This window comes from Neocloeon triangulifer, unplaced genomic scaffold, assembly GCF_031216515.1.
Source record: "Neocloeon triangulifer isolate White Clay Creek 2 clone unplaced genomic scaffold, ASM3121651v1 ptg000022l, whole genome shotgun sequence".
NCBI classification, from domain to species: domain Eukaryota; kingdom Metazoa; phylum Arthropoda; class Insecta; order Ephemeroptera; family Baetidae; genus Neocloeon; species Neocloeon triangulifer.
This window is the reverse complement of record NW_026775562.1, coordinates 5869168-5887586: the sequence shown is the minus strand read 5'-3', so window position 1 is coordinate 5887586 and position 18419 is coordinate 5869168. Positions and strand designations below refer to the sequence as shown.

At 33.3% G+C, this 18419-nt stretch overlaps 1 protein-coding gene across 1 annotated transcript in view; it reads left to right on the top strand.

Moving 5' to 3' along the window:
* Nucleotides 1-4796: 4796 nt before the first annotated feature.
* The window catches only part of LOC132204745 (low-density lipoprotein receptor-related protein 2), a 52360-nt gene continuing 38737 nt past the window's right edge, over nucleotides 4797-18419 (top strand). Inside the window, exon 1 of the mRNA XM_059633465.1 lies at nucleotides 4797-5020. Within this exon, the coding sequence (XP_059489448.1) occupies nucleotides 4930-5020 (91 nt within the window). The 5' untranslated portion in view covers nucleotides 4797-4929. The remainder of the gene's footprint in view (nucleotides 5021-18419) is intronic.

Here is an 18419-nt window from a genome sequence, read left to right as displayed (position 1 = left end):
TTCTTGCTTGAGTTTTAATTATTCGTATAAAAATTATTAGACAATATATGAATTTAATATTAAATTTTTTTATAAAGGCTTCACAGAATTGAAAAAAATGCAGGTATTAAAAATTTATTTTTCTGATGGATTTTTGGTTAAAGAAATATAAAATAATTAAAATTGAAAATCAAGAAAAATTTTACCTAGTAAAATATAATTCTATATTTTCAAGCAATTATTCTATAAAACCGATCCTTTACCATTTTCTAAAAAAATACTATAATGATATATTCAGGGACGCACAGCACCCTTTCCCAGTTGGTTATATAAAGTCTTTAGAAGGGGAATATCATGTTTTACTTTATTCGATCACGCAGAAAATAATTCAAGCCACATTATGCTTTCCCATAAGGACCTAATCCTTTGGGCACCGAGTCTACTTTTCCCCTTATGTATTTTATTTCCTAAATCAGTTTTAAATGTAATATTTTATGAAGACATGTTTATTTGAATTCTTTTGTAAATACAAAAATTTATCAAGATCAAAATCCAAAAGTTTTCTTTATCATAAATAATTAAAAGCTAAAATTCTAAAATATGAAATGCCGTAATCCGCATCACAAAATAAAAATAGATTGTTTTATTGTTTGTTCTTTATCTTGACAAATATACGTTTTCTGTTTGTTACCTGTTTGTCGTGAAGACGAAGAATAAAATAACTGCTCCTGAGAGTGAATTTTGAGGGAAAAATTACTAAATGTAAAAGATATTTTTGTTTAAATAACGTTAAATTGCGTTAAATTAACACATTTTCAAATTTTTTTTTTAAATGAAAAGAAATTTCTGTTTTATTTTCTCACATAGTTGCAAAAGATTTTGCATTTCCAATTAAAAATATCTGTATTGACTGAAGAGAATAAATAATAATAATTGGAAAAAAATCAAGATTTGTTGGGAGAACTGTTGGGCAAGAAGGAATCTGCAGTGATAAATAAATTAATTGGAGTGCAATCGTAAAAATGTATGTGAACCTGACCGACTCCGACTTTTGTAAAGGTGCTGCAGTCGCCCACCTTTGAACACAGGTGGAGGCACCTGGAACTCCTTGGAATAAAGAATTAATAAATAATTTTATCACAGAGTTGGAATTTTATACTCCCCGCCGGCATTTTAAATTATTTTCAAAAGTGAAAAAATATTATTACGGGCCATGGAAATTTACCAGTTTATAAAAGCAAGTATCTCCCTTAAATTAAACAAAAGAGGGTATTGGTTTTTGAAAGCTTCAATAAAAAGCAATCTTTAATTTAACATGATAGGCATCGGTAATTTCCCCGTGGTTGGTGAAATGCGAGGTCAAAGGTGGCCCGCGTTTTAAATGCCAGCAGAGTTGGTAATAATCTGATTGGATGTGTACACCGTGCACAGAGAAAATGCAATTTCGGTGTATGTATTTATTTGCCAGAAGCATCCATGTGATCCTCGCTGGCTGGCGCACCTCCCACTTCTCTCCTCTCACTGCCGGCGGCTACAAATCCTCTGTGTCTACCTGTGCCAGGCACGGCGCGCGCGGTAGGCAGCACCGATTTTAATGTTAGCGACCTCGCGGTTTATAGCAGCTCCGACCAACACACACACACACGCAGACTCTTTTAATTTCATTCAAAAGCTCCGGTATGAGTAATGAGCACTCAAGACTTTCTTGAAGGGCGTTTCAAATATTGTCTGATTAAGAAGAAAGTAGATTAGAATTTTTAAAAAATTTCTTTTATTAGAAAATTAAATAATTAGCAAAAAAAAAAACTGATAAGGGATACATTTTGAAAATTTTTAGTTTAAAACATAAAACTTTTTTACTGAATTGGCCAAAAATGTTCAAATTTTTGTATTTTATTTCAAATTTTTCAGATAGCAGATTTCCAGCTTTAGAATTTTATCTGAGAAAGTCAAAATTGCGATTTTAAAAATTTTGATCTATAATTAAATCAAAATTTAAAAACCAGTGAAACAGATCGGAATGCACGTTAGATCAATTTTTTGGCACTAGTTGAAATCAGAACGCGAATTGAAGCGGCGCAAATCACTGTTACTCGACCAAATTATCATTACGATAGGCCAAGGAATGCTCTACCAATTAACTATCATATACCTGAGTGCCTCCTCGATGGACTCTCGTGAACAGGTATGACGTCAAAACACTCAGGTTTGGCGTGGTCACGTGACTCTCCCAGCGCAGGACACTTCAAAGTCATACCATCAATCTGTGCGAAACCTCGAATGAGAACTCGTCGGAGCATGGGATGTGGAAAATATCACTTTTTTAAATGAATCCCTTTCATCTGCAGCAGAAGCTCCTTGTGACATTCAAAAAAGAGTCTTTCTGGAATTGTTAGATTTTTATTATTATTTATTCTTCTCGGTCAACACAAAAAATTCAATTGGAAAAAAAGAGAAGAAAGGGTCTAAAACTAGCAGAACTTGCTGCGTTATTTTTAAAACGAAAATAAACTAACACTTTTTGTTTTTTCTAAATAAATTAATTTAGAAAATCAAATATTAACCAATTTCACATAACTAAGTATCAAAAGAATTTAATATTAAAAATTATATTACGTGTTTGATGGAATGACGAATTTTCTATTTACAATAATAATCAAAATAAACGTTTGAAATACTTTTTTGAAAATTAAGTTTATAATAAAATTTAGTTAATTATTAGTGTCTGTATTAGAAGATCTAAAAAAGGAGCATTTTGATAGTTTTTTATTTTTCTCAAAATTTACAATTAGACCTCGACTCTTTGATGGCCAGAGAGGGGATTTCCAGCTTGCGAAATGTCCATGCTGCGGGGATTGCCCGTTTATAATATTCACTCTTATATATTTCTTTATCTTCTCTGCTTCTTTTTCTGCACACACAGGAAAGGGAAATTTGCGGAGGATCTCTTTGTACGGCGGAATAAATCAAGGCAGTGTTTAGACAAGAACGTGGCCAGTGCGTGATTCGCATTTGATGAGGGCACGGATTAAATTCATTCTGGACCCGTAGCCGCCCTTCAAATGCAGGAATTTCGCTTGCTTATGAAAGAGAGTTCAGCTCCGATGCCCATCTCTTTATACGCCGCGGCGAGCACCAAAATCATTCAAAATAATTTAATACGCAACGAGAAGAAACAAAACTGAAAACAGTGTCAGGGTCAAATGGAAATTTTACGCACATTTAAATTTGAATTAATAAAATATTTTAATTTTATGCTGTTCTTGAAAGTGACGTAACAAATTTTAGACAAAATTTTTTCTGAACATTTCGAACGTTAATTTTTTGCAGAAAGGTTGAGATGTGTGTTTCTTATAACTGGGTCGTGCAACGAGAGATGTAATAGCATTACGGCTTTCAATGAGCACCAGCGCCGCAAGGGACCGCAACATTATTCTTCTCAGCTCAATCAGTATACAAAATGCAGAGAGTAGGCGAGAGTGCAAACAAGAACATGGTGAATAGTTACGTAATACAGATTTCTGTTTGGCATTCCAAAATTTAAAATCTGCTTGACCTGCCTTAAATTTTTCTTTTTAATTTTCAATTGGTTATTAAATGTAAAGAAAATATTATTTTTTGTTTCCTTTTTTATAAATTGGGTCCGTCAGATAAAATTTTGTTATTCTACTTTTTGGTACATTATTTATCACAATTTTTTATCAGAAGATAAAAACTGTGTATTTTATTTGAAAAGTGAATTTTATGTCCTACCAAAATTATAATTTCTTCTGTGGAAAATGATGAAAAAAAAAAAAAAAGTAGAATTCTTAAATTTTAAGCGTCAGTATACATAGATGGTGTTTTAATAATTCACATAAAATTTATTTAAAAAAGCAGAAATCCAAGAATAATATTTAATTTAATTAATAATTACCAGTACAGGGATACTTTTTAGAGCTCAATCTTACAATAAATTTTCATAATTTTTTATTTTTTCATATTTTTTTTCCGAAAAACAAATTAATTCTAGAAATAACTTCTTCATTTTTAAGCATCAGATAATTTTTATTTTACCTAAAAAAACTATATTCATATGACAAACAAATAATAATTTACTCTGCGGTGAGGCGTCCCATGCAGGTGTGAAACAACTCATATTTAAAATTTGCTGATTATTATTATTATTATTATTATTATTATTGATCTTTATTGACTTATGAAGCGTCGCAACGATGTAGTGACTCACTGCAACGCGCCCCATTTGCAACATAGTACAAAACAAGTAGAAAATGGAGAGTAAAAAACAACAAAAAATATTACAATGTATCAATTAGTTGAAAAAACTCTTCTTTGCTATAAAATTTATGTGAATGAACAAATCGCCTCAAACTACTTTCAAAAATCTTGAATTACCTAACAGAATATAACATTTTAGGTAAAATCAAGCTTTTGAAAACTTTTTCTAAAAGAAAAAAAAATTTACAAATAGATTTCTGAATTTTTTGTGTGAAAAATGCCAATACCACGATTTTGTCCAATGGATGTGTACATTTTTTGAGAGGCTCATATTTTCACGACCTCAATTCGGCACTTCCAATTTGGGAAACTTCTCCAAATTTCGAGATCGAAATTTCGCGTGCATTGGATGCATGTATACCTGATATAGGTGCAGACCGAAAAAGTCAGTCAGGGCGGACTGGTGTGTGTGTGTGAGCGGAGGAGCCGCGAGGGGAGCCGCGTGTTCAGAGGCATCGCGCGTGCGCCCTGCGCGCCACCACCTGTTCCGTGAATTCCTGGCAACTCGGCTCTCTCGTCTCTTAGCTTAGTGTGGAGCGACCTGTGACCGCGGCAGGATACGTGCCGAGGAGAGCGGCCGCTTGTTGAATCAAATTTGAATCGCATCATATACGTGGCCGGCCGCAAAACATGTCCGCGTGCTGGTGAGACTGTGAGCGCGCGATTTGCAACATGGACTCGGCAGTGAGGCTGGTGTTGTTTGTGCTGTTGGTGCCCGGCGGCTGGCTGGCCAACACCGACGTCGACAACCTCGGCAACAGGGGTGAGTGGCCCTCCTCTTTTCTCTCCTCGCAAGGTGCGTCCGTCCGGCCGGCCTACCTGTTGCTCATTAAAACTCACCGCCGGAAACTCAAATTCCTGGCACTGATTTCAATTTTTTTATTCCATTGACCTGAAAATTACAAATTTGAAATCTCACATTTAGTTTGGAAATTTTTTTCATATTTATTAACAGCTTTTCTCCTTTTATTTCATTACAAATCATAAAAATTGTATAATATTGACATAGAATAATTACAACTGAACATTTTTACTTAAGTAGGCAGAAATTTGAGATTTGAGTGCTTTTTCAGACCAAGAATGGTAAATGTTATACAAGAAATCATCCTGATGTTTGACCTTTAACATTTTAACTGCAGCTTTTTACATTAATAGAATTTGCTGGAATTTTTAATAAATTAAAAGAAGGAATTTACATGAAAAGTTGATTTTTAAGAGAGAATTTTAATTTTGTTGTTCAGCTTAATTTTATGACAGAAAACAGAAAATTTGTTCGTTGTTACAAAAAGGTAAAAAGGATCATAACGCAAAATTTTACACATTAAATTTTGGAAGAAAATTTTCTTGAAATAGATAAAAACCCATGTTTATGATTTCAAGCAGTATAAATATAATTAGAAAGTCAGAAAATTATTTATTATTTGAACTGAAAATCTTATAACTTGCTTAATTACTAAAATTAAAATATATTAATTCATTAAAGACACAATGTCTGTAATTGTATTAAACTTTTAAATTTCATTTTGTCAGCGAGACTCGAATGATTAAAAAAATTTGCTTTTTGAGAAAAACACTTTTGGCACCAAACCACTTTTCCAGTCTGGAGATTCTTTTGAGGTTAAAATTCTACAGAAAAAAAATTGAAAAACAAGACCATCGGCGCCAAACGTGAAAATTTCGTCCTTCCCCAATTCTTTCACCACGCTTGTTTGCAGAGCCAGGTATATAGAAAACACCTGATTTCACCTGTACCAAGGGGGAGGGTGTCTCGAACGTGCTGGAATCCCATTGTTGACAGATAGCATGGGTGCGCGAGGGATGTTTTCAAGCAAATAGAAAGAAAGGAAGATTTTAAGTGAGGAAAACGGCCTGAATTTGAGACGTGAGAAGAAATCCAGACAAACAAAACATGTGAAGCCACAAGCAAATCCCTCAAGAGCAATTAGAGTCGTGAAGTATTTTTTTTTCCGTGGAAAGTGGCGCGTTTCCATTATAAAATATTGAGAACAGCTGCTGTTTTTATCAAAATGAACATGAGAGTATGTTTTTCGCTGAGACAGAAATTCCTTTCAAATCTGCATATCGTATTTCTCAATTATATCTCTTTTTACGCTGCATAGAACATCATCAGAGCAGGCAGCGAAGAAGGCTTTTGCATATAAATTGGCAATTTTCTTTCCTTTGATGACGCATTCCCTTTCTTTCCCAAATTCTTCCCTCATTTGTGCCAGGCAAAATGGGCTCTTTGGTTGTAATACACGCAATGTCTTTTTAAATCTATATAAATTAAGTCAAACACAAAAGGAAAACTTTGGAAAGATCATGACTTTTTATTTTTTTATTTCAACTATTTTATTTTTAATAGGAAATCCAAATCGCGAACTGAAATCACACTTTATTGATTTTAGCAATTCGGATTTCTATTTGTTGTGAGCAAAGTTTCCTGCTTTTATTTATCTTTAATTTCCGCCAAAGCGAATCAAATAAATTGACCTATAAATAAAATTTGGGTTTTTACTATGAAAATTCCAATTTTTGTAGTTTCCAATTTTTCCAAAACATTGGATATGAAAAGAAGGAAAAAAATATAATTTACAAATTTGTTTGTTGTTTTTCAAGCTTTTTGAACTGAAATTTAGGTGCTTTTGTATTTTCTCCACAAATCCCTTGAAATTTCGGCCTCTCTTATATCTTTCTGCTCACACGTGTATGTGCGGCGCCTTAAATTCGATTGCACAGACGGGTCGAACGCACTATACACCCCTATATCATTTTGCGCCCCGCTGATTTACTTTCACACCGCATTAGCGCCTAATTACGATCCAGCGCCATTCCTCGCCTCTCTCATCATATTCCGCAAACTTTCTGCGCCAACCCGCGGCGAATTCAACTTTCTGCAGCGCACTTGAAATTTCCGCCCCAACGAGTCTAATAATGTATAAAATAGCGCAGCCTCTTATTAATTTTTTTATTCATCACTCTCCAGTGGGGTGAAGCAGAAAGAAATTAGCAGGCAAGCAAAAAAGGTGGAATTAAAGCGAAAAAATATCGCAGTGCGTCCCAGTTAGCCGCAGCAGCGAGACACGCGATTTTTCAGTCATTGTTGGTCAACAAAGGCCCCACTTAATCACTCTTCCCTGAGTAGCCCGTCGCCATAATCCTTTGCTTCGCATCGGTCATCAGACTTTGAGGACAGTTAAGAAGTGAAATCGCAGTCGAGAATATAATAAACAAATTTAAAAAAGGTGGATTCAAGGAACTTTTGCTGTAATCTTTCCCGAATAAAAATTCCATATTTTTTTTTCATTCCTGCCTGAGAAATCTCCAGAGTCTCCAATTGGGTTTTTATTTTTCTCAAGTCTACTCAAGTCGATTATAAAATTAATTAATTGGTAAAATTTCTAAATCAATATTCAAACATTTTTAATTCTTTCACATTCCTTTAGGGTGCTCGAGGGTATAATTATCTTCCCTGTTATCACTGAAAATTGAGCAGTATGTATTTTTGATGGATTTTTAATGGAATTAAAAAGAAATTTTCATAAAACAGTTGATTTAAATAAGTATTCGAAAAGGCCTTTTGGACAACCGATACTGAAAAAAAAAATAAATAAAATTCAAATTGTTTTTTCCTGAATTTTTTTTTTAGCTTGCAAAGAATTGTCTTTGGGAATTCAAATGATCTTTACTGTATTTCAACAGAACAGAACATACGATTTTATTTCTACAATATTCTACTTTTATTATGTAATGTATATCTCTTGGAAAAGGCAAGGGAGGTAGAGAGAATAAAAGCAAGAGAGGCGCCAAAAATCCAATCCGTCGTTTGACACCCGGAGGCTCATTCTGCTCCTGTTATTGGCTTGCCCATTTTTTATATTCCCCTTTGTGCTTCTTCTCCTAGGTCTGTATTTTCACAAAAGACTGGTGATTATTTTCTTCGTGTGGGCCTTCTTTTTTCGTGCGAGAGCGTGGAGAGGTGCGTCTTCCGAAGGTGGGGAGTTAAACTCTCCATTGAGGCACGTTGGATGCATGAAAAATAACTCGTGAAATGTCTTTGACCTTTATTGTGGGTCTGGCATCGCCGCCGTGTCCCGTAGCCGTCACTCTACGATTCAAACACACACTCACGGTGCAACAACGTTTGATATTGCATTTCGTCTGGAAAGTAGGCCTCGGGACCAGAGGGGCAGCCACCTACTTTTCATTCGTTCGTTCTGTAACAATGAAAGAAGAGAGAAATAAATAACAAAGCACAGTGCGTTATCAGCCATGGGAGTATTAAATGTGCCAAAAAAAAGAAGGTGCGCCTTAAAAGTTTACAAAAATACATGACCTCTGCCGAAAAAACCTAAAACTCAATATGGAGAAAAGAATTGGGCACTTGAGAATCAAGGATATCTTGAAGAAAAATGGTCCTTATTGATGCAATATTTTTTATCATTAGCAAAAGTTTCCATACCAGTTTTGGTCACAATTTCATGAGAAAGAAAAAGAATGCATTTTATAGATCAAACTTGGTTATTTTTAGATTTTCGTTTTAAATTTTTTTACCAAGTAAATTTTCTTACCAATTTTTAATGTTTTAGGATTAATTCAACTATACTCATGGGAATATTTCACAGATTTAGAAAAAACTTGATTTTTAAATCAAATGAATTGATCATTTAATAACAAATAATCGTGACCGAATCAAACTGGGCGTGTTGGAGTTGGATGCGCACCTCAAATCGTTTGTTCGTTTGTTGCCTATTGAAACGGACATTTTCATTGTCAGCATATCAACTCGGTGTTGTATATATATTCAAATCAATAAGTGACCCAATTAGTACTAGTTCGGAATGCTTTGGCCGCGTACCTCTGACTAATCGCAGACAATAATTGAAACTATGCGCGCACTCGGCCGAATTAAAAATAAACTTTGTACGTTGAAATCGCATTTCGCACGACACAAAGAGTGAAAATTACATCAAATTAGTCGCATGCGTGCCTCTGCTTCATCAGCAGCGAAAGAAAGAAAGAACAGAGATAATGGAAGCCGCAAAATAACCCAGATTGCTTCAAGAAAATTCACAGGCGTTCCCACGAAAACTCGGATTCAGAGCGCAGCCAGACTTAATTTCGTCGTTTTCGTTTCTTGAGAGAAATTTCCCATTTTGATGGTTAACAAGTTTTGAAAGAGTTCGTTGACTTAATTTAATTTTAAAACTTAAACAATGTAACTAAGATAACAAGCTTCTTTTATAAGAACAACTTCCAAAATAAGTGTAATTTGTTATCTTTTGATCCTTTTGATCAACTGTGGAAAATGCTAAATTTATACAACAGCAATATTTTAGAATTTAAAAAAATAATTTATTAATTAGTAGACAGTAATGCTTATAAAAAAAATTTAGATTAGAATATTTATTAAGTACACAGTATATAGGTGCACAACAGGAAAAAAGAATTACAAATAGGTAGTAGTATTTTTTTAAATGCTCAATAGATTACATTTTTCATGATGTTCACCTTGAATTTCAAGAAAACATCTTTCTGATCTTCATCAATATTCACATTATTTATAATTTTCCACTAACCAAAATTTTCTTACGAAATTTATCTTTTAAAAAAATGAGCCATTAAAAACGTTTTTTATAAAAACAATTTTTAAGCTCACAACTCCCTCTTTAAAATTCTTTCAAACTCACAATCAAACTGATTGCCAGGTGTTTCTATTCACTCTAATTATATATGATTTGCTGTTTATAAAATTATTTCCCAAATTAAATTAAACAAAAAATTGCTTACATAAAATTATCAGTCCTATTCAACGGCCTGTAATTATCTCTAAATGTAGTTTTTTGGATCGCCAACGTAATGTCCTCATTGTTCTGCAGCATTTCGATTTGCAAATGAATTCTCCTCTCTCTCCGTATTTCGCTCCTCCAACAATTCCGATAGAACCACCGCACAATGCAATCACTCCGCCGAGCGTTTTCAATAGATCTGTCTGTGTGTTTGCACGTTTCCATCAAAAAGCTATTATTTTGCATCAACACGCGGCTACCGGAATCGAGAGCAGACGAGCGTGGCAGCCCCAGCCTCTCTTCCACAAAATTTACTGCGATGGGATTTCATTTTCGCTCACCAGTGGACATATCCCTTTACTCTCCATGCCTATATTTGGCTTAAATTGAAATGCGGCGCGGCCAAGTGTGTGCTACTCTCATTTTGCTTACGTTGGATCGATTATGTTATTCTTTTTTCCGAAATTAAAATCCTTTCCGTGTTTGATGCACACGGCTTAAAAAGCTTTTAGTAAACGTGAAAAAAGCGCCTGCTGATTTTTATTAATTTTTATTTTTCAAAATTTAAATCAATGGATTCGCACAAAATAGTGTCATTCTGACTCAAAAACTTCAATGAACCTTCAGGAAATACATTTTTAATTCCTGGATTTTCTATTGACTTCAATGTTGCTGAATTTAATAATTAGTTTTCCAATTCAATGTTTTTTTTTTTTTTTTTTTTTAATTTGCCTTGCTTACTTTCAAAGCAGCGTTTTGTAACAAAAATGCAATGTAATTTATATTAATAATTTAATTACGCTTATCATAAATTAAAAAATTGCGATTACGTGGGATAGCCAAAATTTTGCGTTGCAATTTAGATTTTTTCACACTTGAAGATGATTTTCGAGAAGCAGGAAGATTCTCTTTAAGCATTGCGGCTTTCATATCTGACGTTTCGTCACTTATTTACGCAACGCTAAGAGGAAGATATTGTGATTTTAGTTTGATGAATCTCACTTCTCACTCGGCAGCATAAAGAGTAAATCTGGAATTTTCTCTAATCTTCTGGATGGTGTATTTTGTAAAATATCATTTTAGAATTGAAAGGATATTTTGTAACAATAAAAAGCAAATTTTTTGTAGAACTTTATTTTATAGACAGAAACAAAAACCAACTTTTATTTTCCAGATTTTTTCCAGAAGAAGGGTTTTTTTTCCTACTTACATTGTGATCATTAAGTCTGTTTATATCTATTGATTAACTGCTAAATTTCTCAGTTACCTATTTATTTCAACCGTTTTGGAAAATGATGGAGTGCTTTGTCATTTGTTTTGTGTTGGTAGGACACGACACCGAAATTGATAAATTGCGTGATCAATCGTCAATCGAAACTGCCTCTCCAGCACCTAAATCGACGGTTTAACATTTCCATTTTCCCAAAGCTTATGTAAAAAGTACATGAGCAAAGAAAGGAGATAAAAAGTGGATTTCATATACATTAACCGCCCCATTGGTTTGATTTGAGCAATGTAATTCAATCGTAAATTACTTCTGCCACGCAATAATTCAAACCCTCGGTTCGATATTGGAGAAATCAATGGGGGCGAAAAGCAGTTTGGTCTCGGCTTGATTGTAAGAAATTTTAAGAAGTGGATTTCTTAAATTTCTTTATTTCATTTTGTAATGATTAAAATTCCTGCATATAATGGAATTAAAAATGAAACCAATAAAAAGACGTAAAAAAATGGGGAGAATTGTAAAAATAAAAAAATTCAATTATTCTTACCTTCTTATTCACATAAAAATCGATTATTTTGTTATGTTTTGTTATTGTTATTTTTAAGTCTTGTGCAAATCAAATGGCATTTCAAGCATAAAAAAAGAATGGAGAATTGAAATAAAAATATTCAGTTCCAAATTATCAAATTTCCAAATATTAAAATTAAAATATTTAAACAATTATTATTATTACAATATTTTAATTCTATTGAGTTTCCAAAAACTTTTCATGTTTAAAATTTCGTCGAAGCTTATTTGAGTAGGAATCAGCCAACTTTCAACTGGCACATCGAGTCGATTTGAGCGTGTGAGTTTATGGGAATCGTGATTGCTCTCCTTTATGAAAACGCAATCAAAACTTGATCCTCCACAGACCCGATTGGAACCGCCGCTTAATTTGAATATAGTAATCCCGGTCTCGCACCGCCTCCCTTTATATAAGAAGCGCGTCTCATTGATAATTTGAGTCACACTCTCCTTTCTTTCTTTCTCCTTCGAGATCCCCAATTTCTCTGCAGACAAAAGACTCGTTGTGGTCTCTCATATTTAGCTCTCTTGGAGAATGAATACGTATGTAGTGCGTCTCTTTCCTTCGGCGGGTCTGCTGACGATGTTATGGGCCTTTGATTGTGTGTACATTTAAGTTGCTGATGAGCGTGCAGCCGAGGAGCCCCAAGCTCTCATTATCCTCCATCCATCGTCGCGCAACTTTTCAGGACCATTAACCGCCTTCAAGGACAAATAGCCCGCCCTTATGTCGTTATAAAGTCGGTCTCGTGCCGCGATTTCTTAAAATACACCGCGGCCAAACTTTTAGGGAAAATCAAAGTCTGAGTCATGAAAATCAAAATTTTTTCTAAAAAAAATAATACTTTTGACCATTGTGTATTCCAAAAATAATTTAAGAGCTGCATCCACCGGTTTTAAATAATACGGTTTTTTAGTAAGTTTAGCAAAGCATAAATTTGCATATATATATTTGCCAAATTTATTAAACCTTTTTTTTGTAATTTTTTCCCTATTTTGCGAAACAATTTTTTGTAAATTTAAAGTAAATGATAGTTCCACCACAAGAAGTTTGATGAGTTAGACAGACATCATGAAATTACTTTGGCAACTTTTTGCGATAATTTATGAATAAGAAAAGATGTAGCCCCTTTTAAAGATTAATTATGATATTTGATTGCTTTGGTATTTCTCTACGGAGAGAAAATCTCGCTTCAGCGATCTTTGTGCGTGAAATATTTGCGAGCTCCTCCTTCCTCTGAGCACCACTAGGGGTTTTTGCCGGGTCATGAAGGTTAACCGCCGTGAGATGTTTCGTATCTCGCTCTATGCATGACTAGGCCAAATTAATCGTGCCCGGATTTCGTTTACCGACGCCACCCAGCGGAGATCATTCACATGCTTTGATTATCTTATTGAAGTGTAAAGAAGACCGTTAATCGTGCAGCTTTCGTGATTTATATTTGTTTGAATTCAAATTTGTTGAAGAACAATTAATTTTCCTAAAAGGCAAAATAATCCCAATTTCCATGCCGAAATAATCTGTTCCAAAAAAATTGGAAAAGTCCACAGGGTTCTGGGAATTTTCAAAGATTTCCAGAAGTTCATTGGTATAGCTTGTCGAAATAATGTTATTTTTTTATGTTCTCACGACGAGAGACTAGATTAATATATTAATATGATTTTTTATCGAAGATTAAATATCTATTTTGGCCAGGAAAAGACAAAGTCTTGTTAGCCTGTGCCCTTAATTAGTGATGCAGAAGGCACCACCCAATTTACATATTTTTATTTTCAAAAGGATTAAATAGTTGCAACTTGCAACACCAGTAGTGTCTCCTTAAAAAAAATTGTCTTATCCAGTAAAAAATAATCGATATAAACTTTTATTTTATTCAGTTCATTAAAATAATTAACAAATTAGACGATTGGGAAATACTTTCAGTTTTTATATAGTTTCATGTTTTTATTAATTTTTATTCGATCTTCTCTTGATATTATGTGTCTAAAAATAGTCTTTGCAAAAGCCACTAACCACAACTAGCCAAACCTGTTTTCCCTCCACACAAATATCGTTATGCAAATGCTGGAACGCATATCGCCGTGCCACGTTCAAAGCAAGGTCTCTGATAACGAAAATATTTGATTCGCCTGCGCCATATTTGCGTTATTTGTTTCGAGTCTGTAATTGGCAAAAAACCTTTTACCAACTCGTTCCCTTTCATCTGCAATTCTGTGTAATTGCTTTTGGATGTGGCTGCGTGTGCTCTCAAAAATAGTGGTACAGATAATCATATATCAATCAGGGGTGGCCAGGCATGCGTGGCTCCTGCCTAACCTTTTGTCGTGGACCAGTAGTTTTTTTCACAGAGAGCGAGCTGCTGTTCTTTTTTTCCATTTTTTTTTATATCTGGCCGAAAAAAATGTATTGCGCCCACCAAAAAGGGTCGATTTATTCTTGTTTGATTTTGTTTAAAGGTCTGACCGCGAGATTGCTTGGAAATTGATAACAAGCAGGCATTTTATTAGAGTTATGACTCTGCGCTCATTGCTATACAGTGAATTAAAACTAGCTTTATTATGAAAGATTAGAGGTAATTTCTGCATTTCCTTAGGTCTTAGGATTTAAAGAATTAATGATTGATGCAAAATTTCTACTTTTGATTCATTAAGAATGGTAAAAATTTGAAAAATAAATAAATACACCATAATAACAAATAAATCAAATTTATTTGTTATCAAAATTATCGTTGTGGTCTTACATTTATATTTAAACTTAATAAAATTATTTTTTTTATTTGTATACAATCGCCCGCGGTAGGTTATTATCACGTTAATATTTTTGTCCTTTTAGAAAGAATACAAAATTTTACTATCACGATCATCATACACATTTTTTTAAATGAAGTGTTTTTATTGAAAGGAATTACAAGTCCAGCCAACTCCAAGGCCAACTCATTGGTCGGTGCTAAAATTAAGCAAAGATAGTAGCAATTAATGTACTCAAAAATTTCAGCGTTTGGTTTAGTTCAAGCGGCTAAAATCAATAAGTTTCGTCTGGAATGGCCTCGCAGTAAATTAATTTTACCATAATATTGCTTTTTTTAATGCAATAGGTAAAAAATGAACTGAAGGTAATACAAAATTAATGTAGCTTTGAAATTGACCCAAAATTATAATTTATTATAGTCAAATTATAATCAAAATATTATGCAAATTTCATTTTCAAATCAAAATCATGTATTTATTGCAAAATCCTCGCGAATAACGCACACTTTAGTTGTAAGTTGCGATCGGTAGTGTTAAAAAGCAAGTGAGGCGGGCTGCGAATCATTGACCTTTCGGCGTTCGCTCTCAAACTGCGAAAGCTCTCGAGCACCGGCGAACAGATGGTAATTTTTTATCACCTGGTTCCCGGCGCAAGACGCAGGCCAAACGAAAAAGATTAACTTTTGCCCTCTGGAAAATTTATTTATTTAACCTTCTCCATTACCGATTAATCAGAATTATTAAGGAGAGGTTAAATTTGAAACTTTAATGCAAAAACTGTAACACTCTATTGCTCATTTCTTTGAGAATCTTTATTAAATAAATGAAAAAACTGAGCAGAAACTATCAAAAATTTAAATTTTTGTAACTTATAAGACTTTCACGATTGAGGATTTCAAGGTGAGGTCGTTTTAAAAATTATTAATATTAAAATTATTAATTTTAAAAATATTATATTATAATTTGTAGAAGATTTAAATTTGATTCTTAGTGATTCTGATATTTTTTCTTAATAAGTTAAATATTAGAAATAATTTTTTCTAGCTAAAATTTATTCTAAGTAAGAAAAAAAATTGCTATCGGCATTAAACTTTTCGTCGAATGGATCATTTAATTGAAAATTTTTATGGTTTTCAGTTTGATTCAAATTAAACTCCCACACTGACTCCAACTAATAGCGTACCACTTTTCTTAAAGGATAATGGAGCGTGTAAACGAAACAAAAACGGAACCAATCGCGCATGAATTTCATTTTCCGTCTTGTCGAGAGGCAAAAATTGCGCTAGTGGTCATCAAAAGCAGTTTTGCGGTTTAATTCGAGCACACATACGGAGTCACGCAAAGCTTTATATGATTCAAATGCACTACAAAATGTTACTCCACGAGTGCACACACGACGTAACTCATTTTCCTCTCTCTCTCGTGCAGTGACCAGCGTACGTTATTTATGGCCGCGGCCGCGAAAGGCAAATTGAGGGACGCTTTGTCTATGCAAATTGCACAGGGCGTGTGTAAAACTTTCCGGCGCTTTTAATTTATGTCGCCGCCGCGTTTTATCTCGCTGAGTGAAAAACGACCCGGGCGCGTTTGGCTGAGGGATTTATTAAAGAAGGACATTATTTTCTAAAAAAAAAGCCATAAGATTTTTTAACCATTTTCTATTGAATTTTACACAATTGTAATTAGCTTCATATTTAGGATGCCAAGTAAAGTTAAGTTACATAGTTTTCAAATTTAAGATAAAAATTTGGATTAATTTTTGCAGACACTCTTACATATCATGAATTTTTCAAAAAATAAAATTAATAATTTTGAATCAGACGTTTTTTATTTTATTTTTAACATTTATATTATATTATAAATGCTGGTGAATTTTCTCATTTCCATGCACGACCAAAAACGACTTTTTGGACGTTTCATCCAATTCACGCAATATTCTTTTAGAATTCGTGACATTTTAGACTTTTAAACACATCATCTAAAGATATTTATTTCATTTCTCTATTATTTTGAAACGTGATAATGTAGAATTTAAAAGAAAAATCTCTGCTCATTTGATTATTTTTAACTAAAATTTAGTTACAATAACAATTTGATACATTGGAACTATTTATTATTAACTTGTAAATGTAGCTGCTGAATTTATTTATTTTTCTTATTTTACCTCGCTTTCGCACGTATTTGGGACGGAGGAGGAAAGTCAGACACAATCCTCTTATCGTTTCGGTTCACACATTTACGAACGAGAGAGCCGGGTTTTTTCTGACGAAAGCGTTTCCCACATGCTGTCAATATTTGTCTTTCGATTTGTGCACCGGGCTTTCCACTCCTTCTTCAAGTGGATATTACTTTCCGGAAAAGAATCATTCTTGACACTTATACTCGAAACAAATATCATTTTTTTTTATAAATTTCTTACTTTTGTCACGTGCCGAGTATGAAATTGAACAATTACCCGCTCGCCTTGTTTATTCTAGAATGTGAAAACAAAAGAGAGAGACTTACCTCATCGCATTCCGATACCAACTCAGCGAACGCAAAACAAATATGGCGACCTGTATTGAATTCAAGATAATAAATTTGGACGGTTTCGTAAGAAGTGAATCACTTAGAGCAATGTTTTGATTTTATTTATAAACAAATAAAATGGCAGTAAGCAACGTTAAATGAAATGATGTTAGAACTGAATTGGGCTTATCCTAGTTGAAAAATGAGAAAATAATAAATAAATTTTCAGCTTAAACTTTTTTCAATCCACATCCACCTTTTGAAGTCTTAGAGTGTTAACTATTTCTATTTAAAAACAAAAATAATTAATATTAAATTTAACCTAGTTCCGAGCACAATTCGAATATAAAAAGGATACCAAATTTTTGTATCAGATATATTTAATTTTATTTAATTATGATCTTGCTGCACTTTCCTCACACAGGGTCTGGAAATGAAGCGTGAAAATGAAAGAGCGAAGGTACACATTTTTATATAATATGATAATGACACGGTAAAAGGATCACTTTTGCTACTCACCTTGCCTCTCGCAGCCTCATGACAAAGTCAACGACCGAAAGAAGGTCTTTCGCGCGGCGCTCATAAAGCCTTCACACATATTAGGCCACGTTTGCCGTAAAACTGCGTATGTATATTTCTTATTTTGCTCTCTCGCACACACACCTTCGTCGCCAGCAAAATGCTAAATTTCTTTCATCACAAAAAAAATGTTAAAATAAATAAGTCAAATTCAATAAAAAGTCTAGACGTTTTGGTGTTTTGAAAATGGCTGAAATATATATATTAATTTTGTTATGAACAAAAGTACGATTTTTGCTTCTCATTTAAAACTTCATTTTATTCTCAGATTATGTAACTCAATGATTCCAGCAATTAAAATGAAACAATATTTAAACGAAAAAAATCGCTAAAAATTTTCTTTATTATTGGCCATTTTAGTTATATAATCCCGTTCTGAGAACAGAATTAATTCATAATTAATTTTGATAAATATTAAAATTTGCAACATTTTCGTGTCATTTTAGTTTATTGTTTTATTATTAGCCAACTTTATTAATGCAAAATTCGCAAGTACACTCAATAACTAATCAACTAATTGACGGCCATTTAAAAAATTAATTCTGTTGCACGAAATGCAACTTGAATGAATACAGAGTTAATGACTACCTCAGTTTTCAAGGTTGCATAGTTATGCACATTGATGTAACAAAGTTGAATAATTTTATTTACAACTCATTCTTTTTCTAACAAGTGTCCAGAATTTAGTAGATAAATTGAAATAATACAATAATAACACTAATTTTTATTTTTATCTTTTTGCAAAT